This window comes from Triturus cristatus, chromosome 4_2 (assembly GCF_964204655.1).
Source record: "Triturus cristatus chromosome 4_2, aTriCri1.1, whole genome shotgun sequence".
NCBI classification, from domain to species: domain Eukaryota; kingdom Metazoa; phylum Chordata; class Amphibia; order Caudata; family Salamandridae; genus Triturus; species Triturus cristatus.
This window is the reverse complement of record NC_140586.1, coordinates 52097627-52116811: the sequence shown is the minus strand read 5'-3', so window position 1 is coordinate 52116811 and position 19185 is coordinate 52097627. Positions and strand designations below refer to the sequence as shown.

Genomic DNA, 19185 nt, shown 5'->3' with positions numbered 1-19185 from the left:
GATATTGCGTCTGGGGAGGGGAACTTTGCACATCTTTTTTAAGTTTTGTAAGTACATCTGGTATTCCTGTGTGAAATTTGTAACAATTTTAATTAACCGCACAATAAAGGTATATCTAAATATCTATCTATAGAAAGCCGCTGGTGTCGATTGGGGAGTGCCTATGTTTTCAGGGTTCAGCTTCATTCCAAGTGGAGAAAATGTGCCCAAAGAACTTCAAAACTAGCTGACATAAGGTGCACTTCTCCTTGATGAAGGTTAGATTTGCTTCAGCCAAGACACTACAGCCGTTCACTAGAGCATTTGTTGAGACTTGCCAAACACAGGGATGTAATCACTATAGTTTAAATAGTTGGGAACACCTTGAAACACCTTGTGTATTTCTTCTTGAAATATCTCAGCCACTGACAGCTCACGGAAACTAGCAGGGTCATTTAGATTCTCATGGGCTGCCAACAGGGCAATAAGTTCAGAAGAGGGGTTGACCTTTATTCCCCTGGCAGAGGGATGTCTGCCCAATTGGGAGATCTCTGTCTGCCTGCCAGCTGGGGATCTATAAGCCTTCAGAGCAACCAAGATGTGACGGTTGCTCCAAAGTCTGAAGAGATGGCAGAGCGGGCACTCTAGTGCCATCGGGGAACCCCACACACCCATATTGGTGTAGGGACTCAGGGAGGAGTCCCACCCCCCCCCAGCCTTGTTTGCGGCATGCAAGCCGAGCGTCACTTCCTGTGCGTGAGGACAGGGAGAGGGGTATATATGTCTCCCCCACCATCGGGACGTCCTCTTTTGCACGCTGGACACGCCGTCTGGCACATAGGGGTGCCAGAGCCAAAGCCCAGGAGCCTCATGGGAGGTTCCTGGAAAACTGTGTCGGCGCACCGTTGGTCCTTCGGGCGGTTGTGGGCCTGAACAACCGGGGCTTGCCTTGCTACGCTCCGCCCTGAAAGGGGCGTGAGTAATAAGGGACCATGTGTCACATGATCCAGGAAGAGGATCACCAGAAGGGGCAGCACAGATGGGGTTCGCCCCAGTGCTGCATGGCTCATCAGGCGGGCAGGCGGCCCAGATGGTTGCCTGCCCTCGGATCGCCCGTAAGATAACCCACCATATTACATAACGGTGTATATAACAAACCTGCAGCAATTGTACCCAAATAAAACTGTGTGGTGTATTTATTTATTAGCATGCATGCTATGTGTGGTGGGTGGGGAGTGTTGCCAATGATTGTGCTATGCAAACGTTTTTTTTTTCAAACATAAACTGCCAAAGTGGGAGCTTGTCCTTGAAAAACAAAACAAATCAATATCACTGAAGCTCAGGGTTCTGATGAGTTGGAGTTCAGAATTTTCAGACTGTCATCAAATAGTTCTGACTCTGCAGGGAAGCTGTTACTCTGGAGCACCAGGTGATCACCCATAAGAGGGAGACGATATCTGCAGTGAGGGCACTCCTTTCTTCTTTCATTCGTGTTCAACAAACAACTCTCTTGCAAACAACATGCTTCAACACGTATGGCCCATCATGCATGTGGTGGTCAAACGCTTCTGGCTGAATGTCCACAGAGTGAACTGCTTGTGTCATTACCAATATACCTTTGAGATTCCCAGGCTTTGTCAAAACCTTTGTTCAAAAAGATGAGGATTTGTTCCCTACAAAGAAATGAACCTTCGAGAATTCCTCACAGCTCCACTTATGGAAATCACAGGCCTTTGCTTCTGCTTGAAGGTGAGTGACAAATGAGTCAATGGGTTCACGAGGCTCCTGGCACATTAAGTGAAACATGTAGTACTCTGTCAATGTTTTTAATTAGCAAGAAAAATGTGAGCACACTGGCTTGGGATAGGTATTGGTGTGACATTTGTCATTTTATAAATAATGTTCCTGGGTACAGGCCCCTGCAGTGAATAAAAGCCCCTTCATGCTCAGATTAATTGTATAAAAATAATTGCGGGGTCCGAAGTTTTTCTAAGGAGCCCACTTTCTGCGCTGCCCAATGCCGAGGCTGCAAATGATGAATGCGGCCTGGTACTCATTCCTCCTCATGCCTCCTTCTGCTACCCATCGATTTATCTCATGCTTCTAGGTTCTTTTCATTCCTGTCTTCATCTCTCTTCTTCCTTCCTTGTCCCTTTTCTACTTTTCTAATCAAAGTCTAATGATAAACAAGAAGTCCAAGGTCCCAAAACTGAATCTGAGTCCACCGTCTGCAACCACTGGCACTGCTTTCATGCGCCCCTCATCTCTGAAGCCAATAACCGCAATGAAATATATCAAATTCCATGATTCACCGGTACCAATGGAGCCACAAATAGTGTGAGAAAAGTGGAAGGCCACATTTAACGTCAGCACCTCTCCAGGGATCCTTGCAGCTACAATACCAATACTAGACGACGCAACTGTCATTCTCTTTAGCTTGGGCGCAGCTTGACAGAAGGATCATCTAAAGAAAACAGAGGTATGAGCTGTAGGCCGGGAGTGGTAGGTGAACAAAAGCACTAAAGGAAAGCCTTGTCGCCAATGTACTGCCCATGGTAACAATCACGCACACAAACTACAATTCAAGATTAATTAACTATTTACAAGAATTAGATGTGAGCTGTGGAATCTTCAAAAGATCTTACCTCGTGAAATAAAACTATGGGTCTCGCTGCCACTGGGGATTGGGACATTAGAGTGAAATTCATCACAGCCATGATGAAAAATGCTAGAAAGGCCACATCACTGCTCATTCTTGAAAAAGGAAAGGGCAGAATGGTGCCTACAAACCAACATATTTGGGTGAGTATTGAAGCTGGTGCGACTTTAAGTGAGTATTGCTGTTTTGCCATGCGTATAGTTAGAACTATATAGCATCTTGTTTAAAAAAAAAACCTCAGAATTAAAGCAAATCGTTACAGAAACCATATTTAAAGTTTCACTTCTTCACACTACCTAACCCACCCAGTGTGTACTTAGCCTCTTCCAACAGACGTGCTCCATAGAACGACCCACCAGAGTATCTGCTAGGCCTGTCCCTATAGACATGCTTCAATTGTGCCCCGCACTAGAGTCTGCTCAACCTGTCCCTCGGACATGCCCCATATACTATGACTCACCTTGGAGTCTGCTCAGCCTCTCCCCACTAGCCCGTCCCTCTGACATGTCCCATATACCCAGCCACGGTTTCTGCTCGGCCGTTCTTGAGACATGCACCAGAGAGTGATCCTTCCAGGGGTGCCCTGTGGCCCCTAAAGGTGCGCCCTATCATACCCTCGCTCTAGGGGCGCGGACTGCAACGATGTCCATGTTGTGAGCCATGTCGTTCTTCTCACCAGCCCTCCAGGGCTCCGCACAACGACGGGGGCGCCTCCCTGCTTCTCCCCTGACCCCCAGGTTGAGTCTCAGCAGGTGGAGGTCTTTGGATCACCAATGTCTCCCCGTGGGGGCCCCCAGCCTGCGGTCGCTCCACAGCGGCTCGGATCTCAGGACAGAGGGACAGCAGATCCTGGCACGTGGTCTCCATCACTGCCTGGCACATCACCTGCACGGCCTTCAGCGCACTCACGCTATCCTCGACTGTCTCTCCAGCAGAGACCGCCTGCAGTCTCCTCTCGACGACCTCCCCCAGGCCGCAGGGGGCCAGGGCGCTGCTGTGTCGCAGGGTCCTCTGAAGCCACAGCCGCAAGCCGGAAATGAGGCTCCCTGGAAGCAGAAAGATGACAGGCGTCAACGCCCTGCCCTGCTGGCATCGGATGCATACACAGGCGAGGTCTCGGTACACCGGTACATCACAAAACAGGCATCATATGTACTTGGGGCTTAACGAGAATGACTTCTAGTGTACAGAAGGCAAGTCCCAGGCCGTGCAAACACTGTGGGTTCTAATCTATCATCATTGGCCTCATATGAAGAAACACTCACAGTTCAAGACCCCGCGCGTCAGCACTCACAGTGTCATACACAGCCTGCTCCAGGCGACCAGTTATTCCAGCCCTTCAACCATCCAGGCGCCTACGGTCTGCCATTCAGAACAGACCCCAACACCAGGCCCCGCATGGATTGAGATCCGTGCGCGTCCAGAGTCCCAGACTCAGGAATGCCCTCGCTGCGTATCTAAGACGAGAAGGGGCGCCCTCTCTGAGACGAGACGGCGCAGGCACAATACCAGGGGAGGGCTCTGTGTGCGTCGAGGCTCCCTCACGGCGCCCAGGCCCGGTGTAGGCCTCGGGTTGGGTATCAAAATAAAGCAAGAGTTCGGTAGGCCTGCAGGCCACGGTGTCACTGTAACTGCTGCACGATAGGTAGTCATGTCCCTGTGCGGGGTGTCCTGAGTCAGAGCCAAGCTCTCCTCAGCATATAGTGCCGCGAAGCCCGGTCTCTGTATCGAGACGCCCTCGCCAGGCCCAGTGGGCTCCGTTCACCTGACCTTATACCCCGGGCCAGGCCTGAATGAACCCCACCACACGAGGAGGGCACCTTGTATGTGAAAATAGCCTACAAACCGCGGCCTTTACTCTTCCAAACTAACAAGTGTTGGCATCATCGTTGGTGACAGGGTTGGGGTACCACCACCATTAACCTGACACAGCACAGGGGCGATGCGCGACCCCTAGGACCCCCTCCCTCCCTCAGCAGACACAGTGATGGGACAGGGAGAAGACCACTCTTACTTGTTAACATACCACTTGCCACATGAAAGACCACTCGCATGTCTGAGGTTAGAAAACTGCAAACATTTTAATGTTTAGCATATTAATTACTGTGAACATTTTAAAGATGAATGTCCCAATTCTTATAAATTGTTAATAGTTCAGCTCCCTCAACGAAGGTGGGATGCCTTAGCCCTATACCCCGCCCTCAGCAAGTTCACAGGGCAGCGCACTGCCCCTGAGCAGTGACCCCCAGCTGGGGCACCACAGACACTGGTGTACTGCCCCCTGCACGTCTCACTGGGCATCTTTCCCACCCCCCACCCAGCCGTGGGTGGGTTTTCTCGTGCCAAACAGGGAGGAGCTAAGTGTAAGTGTAAAGAGCACATTAAGAAGTCATTTCTCGCCCGTCGATACCCTCCGCCCGTGCCACCCTGCCGGGATAAGGCCTGACAGACACTGGAGGCCGTGAGTCACCCAGCCTCGCCCTGTGGTACCCAGGGTACCTGACCCCTCCTAGCAACGGCGACCAACTGAAAACATAGTGAGCGCAAGGCTTGCTGAGGAGATAAGCCCGCCCTTCACAGCCGCATTCCGGCAGTCCCACAGCTGGCGTCGAGCTGCGTGCCTTTCGCACACTGGCACCCCTTTTACACTGGAGCATACTAGGGCACTGGCACCTCCCATACTCAGGGACTCACATACTGACACGGGTCACTCTCGCGCACTGGTATTGGCGCCCTGCGCGCGCAGTGTCGCGGTTCCCCCTGTAGAACACTTGCGTCACAAGCTGGTACCCATCCCTGCTTCCGTACAGGGTTTACCCCTCGTGCACACTTTCCGCACAATCAATGCCGCTTCTGTCCTGGCTGGTACCATTCTTCTCTTCCACATGTCCCGGTGCCCTCTGATAACTGGTGGCCATGGAATACTGGCAGCCCCTTAAGAATGCCACCCTCCGTGCACTGCAACCTACTACGAGTCCACAATACACCCGCGCCCCTTCGGACTTCCACTTGTGGTAGAAAGGCAACCCCTTGAACCCAGCCCGGGCATCGGCAGCGTTAACTCAACCCCCCTTCCGGCCCCATTCTGGCACCCCTACCTTGGTGACTCTAGTATACTGGCACCACTATTAGACTGGCATGCTTCATGCACTGCCCTTTCATACGTCGCCCCACCTCACGCATCACCCATCCTGGATACTCACCTAGCGCCAGGTTCTCGTGCCCATAGCTTTTCGGCGCTCTGTGGATCCCGGCTTCTTCGTTTGTTTCCGATTCGTCCATCAGCAACAACGCCTTAAATAAAAAAAAAAGTGGTAAAAAAGACAATATATGTGGCTTTCGTTAGATCACACAACAACATAGACACAGACACAGCAATACACAAAGCCATCCATACACATATAATCTGGGGTATTTACAGACGTCCACACAAAGTCATCCCCACCAGCGACGGCTACTGGGAAACGGGGCTCGTCCCGGCTCGTCTGGGACGCCTGGTGACTCTAGTTTATCTTCTGCTAGAACTTCTCAGCCTCCAAGCAAGGCACCTCCACAATCAGAGAGCAGGCCCCAGAGCCAGCGGCAAACGCCGAGGCATCCACAGGGCCTGCACTCAGGCAGGATGCTATCTTCCTGAGCCCTGGAGCAGGGCTTTAAGTGGGATGAAAAAACTGAGGGGTCTCTCAAAGGGGCATGGCCAATGTAATTAAGGGCGTGGCTTAAAACACCTAAAAATCTGTGCTTAGTAGTGTGCTGCCCGACTTGTATTTTGCTGTTTCTATCATTGCATCCAGATATATGATACAAGTAACATCATACCTATAACAAGTCAGAACCGTTGGCTTTGTCAATGGTTGTTAGTTGCATACGATAAATAGGCGGCAACTAAGGCTTGTATATTAATATTGAAAAAGCTTCCACTTAATGCCCTGGTGACAGACACTACGACAATGTTGCTGCGCCTGAGTTTCAAAAAGAGAAAAGAAATCCAGAGAGAAAATGATTCTCTTTAAAGGATTTCCCTTCCCCTTCAAGGCTCACCTGGCATGACGTCATGCCGTAACTTCTCCACTAGTGAGAAGTGAGCAGTGTGAGCAGCGCACATCGATGTGACTGCAGTGACACCAGACTGTTGTCACTGCAGTCCGGGAAAAAACACAGACCGGCTGTGCTAGGGCACAAAACAGAGCCCGATAGAGACCCGTTTCGAGGCCTCCTTTAAAAAACTGCCGGTGCTCAGACCCGGTGAGACCCGGCCCACTTAAAGCCCTGCCCTGGAGTCATATCCTCAGGCAAGCGGAGCTTTGGGCACAGGCAGGGATAGGTCTCCTTGTAGTGCCGCAGCAGGTGAAGGAGCTATCCCTATTCTCTCTCGGTTGCACTAGTTTTTAAGGTTTAGAGGTCTATAGACTTAGGAAATAGGATAGCCCGTGTGTCACCACCTACATGGTTATAAACAAAGGTTTCACAATAGAAGAGATTTGCAGAAAATTCAGGTGTGCCAATGACCAGTTCCTCTTTTGTGGACGTCTGGATCCGGGCACCATTTTGGGGGAAGTGTTTGGTTGGGTTATGTAATTAATGTCTGTAGGTACAGAACACAACTCATAGTAGGGACTGGAAAAGGAAGACGGACATACAGGAAGGGGAAAAGTTTCCCACAGAAGTCATCAATATTCTCCTAGGAGTGCAAGAAGAATTGAGTAAATAATCTTTATTTTAACTCGCTGGCTGACTAATAGTATAACATGTTATGCTGTTGTTACTTTTAGGCCTGGGTGGGGAATCCCACTTGCGGAGTTTGCGGATTTTCCCCACTCCGTGGAACAGAGTTTTTTCCTCGCTTGCCAACATTAAATTATCGAGCACGAGCAAGGATAATCTTACCCCAGACCACCTCCTGGCTAGATTTCTCAGTGCGGGCGGTCGTGGATGGCCGCGACAGCTTGTGTTGAGAAACCTTCTGTTTGCGTTGAGGAAGCTGCCACCCAAGAAGACCATCTACTCGAGCGGCAGAGGGAAGCAGCAACCTTTTTTTGCCGTTGTGTATGTAAAGCGCTCTGATACCCCCAGGTCTAGCTTCTCTTGCTTCAAAAGGGACGTGAAACTCCAAGGATAGGTGGTTATTTGACTGTTTCAACCTCCTGAGCGTCCTCCTTCCTTCTCACTGTATGCCTAATTATAATGTTTTGCTTGTATCTTTATGCATCCTTATGTCCTGCTATGTAACGCAACTCTTTTTCCTTTGTGTATGTAAAGCGCTCTGATACCCCCGGGTCTAGCTAGCACTATATAAAACTTATAAAATAAAAAATATAATAAACCTCTTGCACTGTGCATAGTGCCATTCGAACTGTTTTTCAAGTGCGGGACAAACACCTGGCACTAATAAAAATGAGCATGAATGGCAGGACCTAGCGCACTCCACTGCGTGCGGAACTCTGCATAGCACGGCAGAGCTTTTTAGTCACTCCTTCAGGCCCAGTTACTTATCTTCAGATGCAGGCGTCTCGGATCCAAATCTATAAACCTTACAAAAAGTATTCTAATGGCAGCAATCAGCCCAGAAATATTGACTTCCATGCATTTAACTTAAAAGAGGATCAGCTGGTGCTGAAAGCCTCTCAACTGCTTGGATGGCACAAAACAAACCCACAAGACAGTGTTGACTGGTGGAAAAGCATGTTCCATTATCCACACACCTCATATCCCAAGCACACATATGACCAGACTGGGGTGGCCCTGTACTCCTACAGCCAGATTAGGGTCACTAAGTATTAATGCTTGACACCTTCCTGTCTCAGCCTAGTTGCCATTCTACCTGTAAGACCAGTCTGATGTTAACACTGTTGCGTTGAGAGAGAAGGGAATGCAAGTTTAGTGAAGCTATACGGTCAAGGCCTGGTTTGGCGAGCCCCAGACCACAGCAAGGTGATAAAACAAAGTCTCATTAAAACACAAGCATTTGCAATGCAATGGGTCTCGCATTTACGTGAGTTTGAGCGATTGGAATTGTAAATGACAATGTATTTTATTTATGTTTGGGTTTTAAGACATATATAAAAGGCATTGTCATTTACAATACTAATAGCTTGCATGTACTTCATAGCACTTTCAAACGCATCTGAATACTCAAGCACACCATGTGGCACTGAATAGGCGCATGTTACACAATTCAACCATACGGATTGTATTGATATTTATACTTTACGGCCACTTTATTCACTATTAACATTTTAAAAAGGTTTCTAGTTTTTTTTTTTTAAATAGAGAAATTAATCTCAGGGCAAGTAAGATGTTTAGTTTCACTCCATTCTTTTCGCGTGGTTTGAGTGTTTGAGTGTTGTGAGGCTTGGAGCACTTCTGACCAACTGCCCCTCCACCCCCACATCACCACCCACCCACACCCAGGATTACTGGAGCACCCCATGATCTCATTTGTGAAAGCCATATAAACTGGGATTTTTATGATTGTGATGTGTGAATGTGTATGTTTGAGATGAGGTGACTGTGAGGTTAGTTCATTTATGACAATGTAAGGGGTTGCACTTTAATATGACTAATTGTATGTTTAATAATACATAATTATGTATCAATTGTAAATTTTAGAGAAATTTGTTTATTTTGTTGAATTAATATGATTTACACTGTATATAAAAACACAAAAAGATTTTGACTTTTAAACATTTTAAAAATTACAAAATGGAAAAAATGGTTCATCCAAATGAAATCACAACAAGAGATGTAATAAGACAAATAAAATACATGAAACAATGAAATATTGATTTTCTTTAGCCATTGATTACAAAGGGAGAGCCCGCATGAGCTAATATTAGCCATTGAGAAAATAATTGTTGGTCGAGTGGGAGGTCCTTCACATACTATTGTATTTTGATTTCCCATTTCCTCCCAGACTACGCAAACTAATCTTTAAGGGGTACCTTCATTCTTGTAAGAACCCCATGAAACACCAATACTTTGGAGACCGGTTGATACGCTGTCCAATAAATACATACACTCTCTGAAATTATTTTTTGTTAAGTGTCGTCGGCAAGAGTTTCTTTCGTCTGCACAGTACCACAAGCTAAACTGTAGAGCATGCCCTCTTTATACACTTCTAAAATGCTTCCACATGAAAGCATTTTGAAGAAAATATAACTTATTATAATTGCCTGTTCTCGACCCGTTACGGTAGATTTTTTTCACGTCCTATTCCCGACAGAATCAAGCAATTTAATGTGGAGCATCCCCTCCCCCAGAACTGACACTTCATGGCCATGAACACAAACAGCCCAACCAACTAAACGTCGCATATTATGATAAAAAAGGTTGTTAGATGCAGAATGGGACTTTTTTAAACCCCAAAGGGACAAATCACTTCCTTCCATGTAAATTCCACAAGTTTCTAGGAAAAAAACGTACATTCAAGTTTGTATTTTAAAACCCCCAAAAAGTTGCTCACAAAAATAAAACCGTTTGCAGTAGTGTAAAACAAACTAACAAACAGCAAGGCTGTTACAATCTTAAAGTAACGTTCGGTTTCCAAAACTATCTATTTAACAAGCAACAACAACCAAACAATATAAACAAGCATTTGCAATGCAATAGGTCTCGCATTTATAGGAGTTTGAGCTATTGGCATTGTAAATGACAATGCTTTTTATTTAAGTTTGGTTTTTTTAAAACATAAATAAAAGGCACTGTCATTTATAATGCCAATAGCTCAAACTCGTATAACTGCGAGACCTATTGCATTGCAAATGCTTGTTTTCCAAAGCATTCTGGGAAAGATGCCAACTAGAGCAAACTGTTAAAGAACACAGAGTGTAGAGGGACGCGAAAGAAGGATTGCAGGCTTTGAGGAAGAGGAGGGCCACGGACAGAGATCATGCGGTGAGAAACAGGAGGGGCAAAGGTAGATATGGAAGACGACGATCCACGGAGGAGGTCAAGCCGTGGGGAGGCGGGGAGGCACAGGCAGAGAGCAGACACAGAGCAAGGGGAGAGGAGGCGACAGGCAGCCAGAAACAGGAGGGGCACAGACAGCGTGAAGGGCAGAGGGAGCTAGATTGTAGGCGCTATGAAAGAAGGAGACGAGTTCAAACATTGGGAGACTGTGGAGAGAGGCACTGTTCAGGGCAAAGATATGTATTTAAAGGAGACACAGGCAGAAAGAGGTGAAACCGGGAAGAGACCGAGGACAGATAGGGGGAAGGGGACAGGAAGTGTGAAAACACAGTGTGGAAGGGGCAAAGATGCACGGGCAGGGAGAAGAGTGGCAGAGGCGGTGAGAAAAGGGGAACAGGTAAGCGAAAGGCAAAAACAAAGTGTGCGGGGAGGGGGAAGGGAAACATGCATGTCCAGGACAAGCAGGGTTGTGCAGAAAGTGCTGATTCTGCGTGACAGGCACCGCCACAGCTCCGCCCCTCAGGCTCCGGCTCACATTTCACTTTAGTTCCTGTCCAAGGGATTCAGTTATAGCTAAAAAAACAAGCATTGGCCGGGATGCCTTTTGTTCCCGTCCATGTGCAGTACACGTCATGGCAAAAGTTACGTATGCGTGTACGGTCTGCGGTAAAAACAAGGCAGTGCGCGATTGGCTAAAATGCAGACAGAAAAACAGTATTTGCAGGGATCACTTGATTGCTGTGCAGGCTAACGCTTTGAAATATAATTCAAATCAATATTTTCGGAAAAATCTTTGCATATAAAAATGGTGTATAGCAGCTAGCCAGTGTATAAACCACGGTCAAAGATCTGCAAAATATGCAGCTAACAGACAACCAAACTTTAGAAATGGACACATCACAAAGCACCCTGCACCACACACGCACCACACACACCACCCACCCCTCGGTGATCCGCAACGGTTACGCCTCACCTCCATGCGCGGCTAGCCGAAATAAACAACAAGCAGGTGAGCTTAACTAGCCCAGGTGCAGTAGTCACTGCACCTAAAACGCAAAGTGGATAGGTGTACAACCACAGTATCACGACACTATACTGGTGTACACCTCGTGAAGTAGATGCGCGGAAATGACTGCGGTCTGCGGGAGGCGGGAGTCTCCTATATGACGTGGTTGTGATGTAATTGCGCACTGCGTCCTCTGCCATAGGTCGACTCTCAAATGTCGTGCTCCAATTATCGTTCTCTTGCAGTCACTGCTATCCGATCCAAATAACTACTGGCAGGTGGGTTTATGCGAGGTAGTCGATGACGGCAACATCCTCACAGGTTTTTAATAGGTTTATAACAAGCCCGGCGGAGCGTGGCGCGCGCGCGCGCTTGGGGGCGGAGGAGCGGACCCTTTGAAGTGCTCCCAAAAGGCGGATTGCATGGCGGCACGATGCGCGTGATTGTGCGCCTGCTAGCCATGCAATCCGCTTTTTGGGAGCACTTTTGAAACCCGTATTCTATAGTCTCGCCTTGCGATTGCTTACGCGATAGCAAGGCGAGACCTAAAAACGTGGGGAAATCAAACGTTAATAAACTCGATCGCAAGCTACAAAGAGAATTTAAACTGCAATACATTCTATCGCAAGTTACAAAAAGAAAAAAAAACAATGCTTACATTTGAGGCAACCACAATGTTAAACCAGCTGTCACATTGTAAATAATTTTTAAAAAAGTGCTTACACAGTAATTTAAGAAGACCGTTTAACGCCGCAAGTAAACGACTAGTGTTCGCAGCATGTGCCTTTTGGGTAGTCTATGGGGAGCCTTGAGCTTGACTTCTTCAGAGAGGGGATCCCAGAGGCTACAAGTGAACTTTCCGTCTGCACCCTTTCATTAAGGGCTCTGTGCTGTCCTTGCCATGGCAGGGTCTGCCTACCCTCTGGCCATAACTGCCTGGCAGGCAGGGCGCTGCACCCAGCCTCTGTGTGCAGGCTCAGGTAGTCCTATGTTCCCATAGTCACTGGGGTCAGACCACAGGGCGGCTTGTGGAGTGACCCTTGTGCCCTCTGGTGGGGGAGGCAGATGGGATGTGTGTGAAAGAATGTTCATCTGATGGGGGAGGGGCTGGCGCACTCCCTCATACAAATATATAATGGCTATAAAGCGGAGAGCCGCGGCGAAAGTGAAAGCGGGTATTCTTTGTGTAAGCAATGAGCTGCATGGCATGTGAGGGGTTTACTTTGCATAAAGGGTCATGCAGGCTTTTTGTTTGTGGCACTGTACAACGCATGATTATCAGCGTTACCTATAGCAGTTGGCATCACAAAACTGCAGACATTATAGCAAGAGGGCTTAAAATTTCACATGTCACGTTCTCTTGTTGATTAATAGCGCTGCAAATGTTGTCTTCGGGGTGTTTTCACTGCTGAGGATGTCGCATGGGCACCCCCCTAAACTGCCTTCCCCATTCGCCCCAACCGCGTTCTCCACTAGTAAGTTAATAATCACGGGTACCACCGGACCGCCCGTCACAGAATCTTCACACCTGTATTGGGGGTGAAAACACATTTCGCTTACAAATGTTTCACACTATATTAGCTATAGAACAGAGAGCCGTGGTGAAAGTGAAAGCGTGCATTCTTTGTGTAATGTTTCACACTATAATGGCTATAAAGTGGAGAGCGAAAGTGAAAGCGACATTCTTTGTGTAATGTTTCACACTATAATGGCTATAGAGCGGAGAGCCGCGGTGAAAGTGAAAGCGGCATTCTTTGTAAGTGAAAGCGGGCATTCTTTGTGTAATGTTTCACATTTGTCCGCATGGCACGTGTTTCCCATCCCACCTCCCGTCAACACAATGTTAGAACAAGCTTGGTTTGTACAGAACAGTGTAAGTTAGTGACAAGTAGGCATATGTTCGCCGAGCAGCATTGTGCTTTTAAAGTTTTCTCACGCACGGACACCATGAAAAACAAGCTCGACCCAGGCGGCCCGCGCTCACAATGACAAAGAAAGAGTGCGTCCCAGCTAATGAAGGAGACTGTGTTACGCCGCAAGTGAGAGATCCAATCCCAGTGGGCGGGGCCAAAAGTGGACAGGGTGGTAACAAGGAGGGACTAATAAGCCCCCTTTTCATTCCTGAGCCAGCGTTTAGCATGGAGGATGACGCCAGCAAAGTAAAAAGATGGGTGGGGCTTCACGTCCGCCTCTGAAAGCTTCCGAATCCGTATTGATTCCAAGAAGCCCTCGCATGGCGAGAGAAGTGCATGCGCGCTGCTAACGCCAGGCGAGACCTAAAAAAAATTGCGGCTCACTGTGGGCAGTTGGGATTTCCTACAATCACAAATAAACAAATGAATAGATATAAGCAGCTACCCTATTAGGTGTTATGAGCCGTAGAATTTAACCCTTTCTCTCACACCTTGATTATTTCTCAAATTCTATACTGAGATTTGAGTTTAGTTTTGTAAACCTGTATAGCCCTTCTGACTAAAATAGTGAGTAATTTACTGGCCCTGCTTGACACATGGGTGCCAATTCCTCTTGAACGTCCCAGGGCTGTGAAAGATTCTTCTGGTCACCTAACCCGGGTTAACCCAAGCTACGTCTGCTGGGGGAGATCCTCATGTTGGTCCTCTTACCTTGAGACATATGACGGTGGAGGGGGCAAGAGGATGGAGTTCCAATATAGTTGATCTGGCGTTGACAAGACTTGTAGAGGGGTAGGAGTGTGTTCATGGGTTTAGCATAATTACAATCAGCCCACCCACTATCAGGCCATCTAAACAAACAACAAAAATACGCAAGCACAGAAGATCTATAGACACAGTGACATGAAGAAAGTAGACAGGTAGGGGCAACACAGGGCCAGGAAACGTACCTGGGCTGTAGCGTTAATTATATTCAGGTGCTCGAGCTGAGCAGCCATGCTGTGTAATACCCTCCAGCAAGCAGGCAGGGCCTCATAGTCACCAATCAGCAGAGCCTTGGAGGTCACATGCCTAAGACAGACCGGAAGCGTAAATTGAGTATCCAGTGCAAAGTTAGAAGGAGAGCCAGGGAAAAAGAACTAGGACAGGGAAGCAGGATGCACAGAACCAAGGGGTCTGGGGCAGAAGCAGACAGTGTCTCAGAATAGGAACAGATAGAGCCTTGTAACAGCAACAGGGACAGGGCGTGGGAACAGTGACAGACAGACAGTGAGAGACAGGTTCCACAGAATAAGACCTCAAGAGATCATTGGAACCCAAGATAGGAACACACAGGGACCACATGACAGAGTGCAGAGGGAACCCAGATGGGAGCACAGAGGGACCCAGAATAAAACTGACAAAGACCCGAAAAGAGGAGCAGACCTGACCCCCAGAATAGGAGCACTGGAGGCCTCAGAAGGGGGGCACAGGAACTGAAGACGTGTAGAAGACAAGGGCTCCCACAACGGGACCTAGAAGAGGAGCCCCAGGGGCTTCAAAACAGAAGCCTAGAGGAATCTTAGAAAAGGAAGCCAGGACTCAGAGACCTCAGGAGCCCCACGGACCCGACAAACACAACCACAGGGAACCCAAATGAATATCCCTGTGTTCCTGTAGTGTAACACTTATATAGCGCTTACTACCTCTCATGTGGGGATCTGAAGCACTCACCTACAAGTGCAGAAGCTAAACCACATATGGTGAGTGGTTGGAACGGTTTTGTCTTTGTTTTTTGATCCAATGTGTGAAGTATTTCCATGCCATGCCTGATGACCACCGAGGTGAGGTGTAGTTATCATGTGATGGAACACGGTGCTTAATAAAAAGGGTGAAACGGAGTGCTCATTATCAAGGTAGGACAGACAGGATGTAGAAATGAGAATAATGGGGGTCCCAGGGAGAGCACCCCATGACAAAAAGCCCCAATAAGAGCTAAGGAGCCCTAGACAGGAGACAGGAGATAGGAGAGGCATGTGAGGAGGTACAGGGAAGGATGTATGAGAGGCAGCACGAGAGAGGGTGTGAGGGGCAAGATGGGTGTGACAGGGCTATTGTTGGCAGGAGGGGGAGGGGTAGAAGAAAGTGGGACAGGGACAGTGGCAGTGTACGAGGGTGGTCGGTGAGCGTGTCACACTATAACGTGACTCCTACCTGCACACGCTGAGGAGGTCTCCAGACTGGAGGTCCCGCTGGATCCGGGTGGTGAGCTGCGAGAGGGGCCTCTGCAGGGCAGCACTGCTGAAGAGGTCCCCGGAGAACCCTGTCCGGATACAAGGGCGTTTTAATACAGCCGTCATATTCATTCTAGTCTCAACGAATTCTGCAATTCATGTTCTATCCTGAACACACTCTGCCCTGCGTTCACAGCTATCCTGGACACACACTGACTGTGGGACTTGCCCCCCTGGACACCCTACCCAGCAAGCCCTGTTATCTTGGACACGTGCTGTACTACGGGCCTTGCTGTCCTGGACACACATGCACTGCGGGGCCTACTACCCTGGACTCACACTGCGCACACGACAAGCCTGAATTGAGAGGAAGGGCACGGACTCGGGCACTACGCCATTATGGTGGTTGCACCGGTCCCCCGCATCGGTGAGAGGCAGGGCGCGCTGCGCACAGTGGTGACGCAGCACCCCCGGCCTCCCCTTCATTGGCTGGCGGCCTGCGTGAACCGGAAGCACCTATTAGTGCTTCCAGTTCACGCGCGCGGGCTACATCGGGCAAGCCGGTCGGGACCGGTTTGCCCTTCATTAAGGGAATATGAGGCTGAGGAGCGGAGACGACGGCCTCTCTTTTTCACCGCTCCCCAGCCGGGGAACCTCACACGATGGGTCTGGGCCTACGGCGGAGGCCCTAACTATTCCTTTTCCCTGTGTAGTGTTCCAATTTTTCAATTTCCGGGATCAGCCGGCTATTCCGGTATGGCACCAACCCTGTTGGGGTGGGTGCAGTTACACTAGCAATGAGTCTCATGTCTGGTGCAACGTGTCTGTCTGGCGCATCGTGTCTCTATCAATTGAGGCCAGTTATTGGCTCCCAGATGGTATGATAATCTCCTCTTTGTTCAGCCCAAGTTTTAGGGGCAGGGTGCACAGCTGGTACAGAAGTCCCTTGAGGTAGGCTGCCCTGCCAGGAAACGGGCAGTATGCCTGTCACTAGTATTCGATACGTGCACCCTGAGCAGGTGCTGGAACATATTTGTTACTGGAGCATCGGCCACCGTGGATGGGGTGCGAGATGATGTCACCCCTTTTGGGGGATGTTTTTCGGCGATGGGCAGGGCACATGGCAGGTATAACAGAGTTATTCTGTGTATGGAGGGTGGCATGTGCCAGGCAATATTAGGTATTAGCCAGTAGGGGGAGTAAGTGCAGTGGCTCCAACGAGATCTCCCCTCGACACCAGTGCCAGTGTACCTCCAAGTATCTATGGACCTTGGTATGTTAGAGGTCTTGCGCAAGGCGACCTGTTCCCTGGAGGCGTCTTGGGTTACGCATGCTGTACAGCACCCGGAACGGTGGTTGGGTCAGGTTTATACCAAGTAAATTAGGGCAAGCCCTCCTACCAGTAATGAGGAGGACTTTCCGCATAAAGCGAGTCGGCACAGTAGGTGCATAGTCTAAGGCGCACTGGGCCTGGCGTTGTTAGCGAGGATAAGGTCTAATGTCCTGCGGGGGACACCTAGGAATACTGTTGCTAATGGCAGGATCACATACGTACATCGCTCTTGACTGGGTAAGGCAGTATTTCTGAAAACCTATGGGCACGGTTCAATGGGGCAAGGAGCGCAGCATGACCTTTCTAGATGTCGGAAGGGGGAGGCCAGCTAGTCGGTCAACTATACTGGCCTGTGGTGGTAAGGTCATGATTGGTGAGCATAGTTTCGGTCCTTAGCGGGCATAACCATGGTCAAAATGGGGACGCCCCAGGGGGAGACAGAGGGTCTCTCATGGAACTCCAGGGGCAGTTACAGCCGGTAGGCTGGAAGGGTGCGGGGGATAGGAAGGTCACGCTTCCAGTAGGCTGGTTGGCCAATCACCGCATGCCCATGCGCTCAAGGGCGCATAACTGCAGCGGCCCCTTTTTATGGAGTTGAATCTTTAAGAGCGTGGGGGGGCCCGGTGGAGGTATCCATCCGGTAAGCTGACCCCCTGCGCAAGGTCACTCCGGTTGGAGGTTGGGACCTAGCTTGAACTTGACCTAGGGTCGCCAGTCATTGACCTTGCCATAGGCTCCAACAGGGATACGCAGAAAGAGAATATCTTCATTGCTTAGCTTATGATAGGAATGGATATGTATTAGAAGCATGTTAAGGTTAGCCAATTGACAGCTTGTACCTATCAATGTATTGGACTTTCTGCGTATTGAGTGCATAATGTAAATAATACATTTGAATGTTTGCTTATTTTATATAATAAAATACGGCCGGGGTTTCTGACCCCTAATCCAAAGCAGTGTGGTGCTTGAATTGTTTGCCTTGGGGGTACAAGGGAAGGGGGTGAGCCCCATGGGAGTCGGGAGGGTGCCCACCCCAAGGGTTGAGGGTGAAGAGGAGGGCGACTTTAGGCAAATACCCGGCCATATTAAGAGGCAGGGCACGGATTCGGACACGCCGCCATTATGGCGGTCACGACGGTCCCCCGCATCGGTGGGAGGCGGGGCGCGCTGCACACAGTGGTGACGCGGCGCCCCCAGCCTCCCCTTGATTGGCTGGTGGCCTGCATGAACCGGAAAGCACTTATTAGTGCATCCGGTTCACGCGCTCGGGAAACATAGGGCAAGCCGGTCGGGACCAGTTTGCCCTCCATTAAGGGTATATAAGGCTGGGGAGCAGAGAGGATGGCCTCTCTTTTTTGCCGCTCCCCAGCCTGGGAACCTCGCACGATGGGTCCGGGCCTCCGGCGGAGGACCTAAGTATTCCTTATCCCCACCCACCATCCCCTAAGGCAGACATTTTGGGTGATTTGTATGTTTTTTCCATTTCAGGAGGAGTATTGTCTATTTGATAGAATTGTCGTAGTGTTGAAATAAAGTGTTTTTCTTAATTAATCTTTATCAATTTTCTGGAGTACTGTCTATTCGAAAGAAAGGTTGTAGTTTCAAAATGAATGTGTTTTTTCTTATCTAATCTGTTCTCAAATTTCAGGTGTTATATTTTGTCGTATTTTGTATCTAATCTGTTTTCAAATTTCAGGTGTTATATTTTGGCATATTTTGTGTGTGTTCCCTTGGTCAGGCGGTAAGGTCATGATTGGTGAGCATAGTTTTGGTCCTTAGCGGGCATAACCATGGTCAAAATAAGAAAAGGGGACGCCCGAGGGGGAGACAGAGGGTCTCTCGTGGAACTCCAGGGGCAGTTACAGCCGGTAGGCTGGAAGGGTGCGGGGGTAGGGAGGTCACACTTCCAGTAGGCTGGTTGGCCAATCCCCGCACGCACATGCGCTCAAGGGTGCATGGACGCATAACTGCAGCGGCCCCCTTTTATGGAGTTAAATCTTTAAGGGCGTAGGAGGGGCCCGGTGGAGGTATCCTTCCGGTAAGCTGGACCCCCTGCGCAAGGTCACTCCGGTTGGAGGTTGGAACCTAGCTTGATCTTGACCTAGGGCCGCCCGTCATTGACCTTGCCGTAAGCTCTAACAGGGATACGCAGAAAAAGAATAGCTTCATTGCTT

General features: G+C 49.1%; 1 protein-coding gene across 1 annotated transcript in view; it reads right to left on the bottom strand.

Annotated features, from left to right (window-relative positions):
- Nucleotides 1-2105: 2105 nt before the first annotated feature.
- The window catches only part of LOC146832948 (uncharacterized), a 209177-nt gene continuing 192097 nt past the window's right edge, over nucleotides 2106-19185 (bottom strand). Inside the window, exons 18-21 of the mRNA XM_085600029.1 lie at nucleotides 15659-15767; nucleotides 14416-14536; nucleotides 5842-5932; nucleotides 2106-3684 (exon numbers count right to left, since the gene is read on the bottom strand). Coding sequence (XP_085456155.1) covers nucleotides 3311-3684; nucleotides 5842-5932; nucleotides 14416-14536; nucleotides 15659-15767 — 695 coding nt within the window. The 3' untranslated portion in view covers nucleotides 2106-3310. The remainder of the gene's footprint in view (nucleotides 3685-5841; nucleotides 5933-14415; nucleotides 14537-15658; nucleotides 15768-19185) is intronic.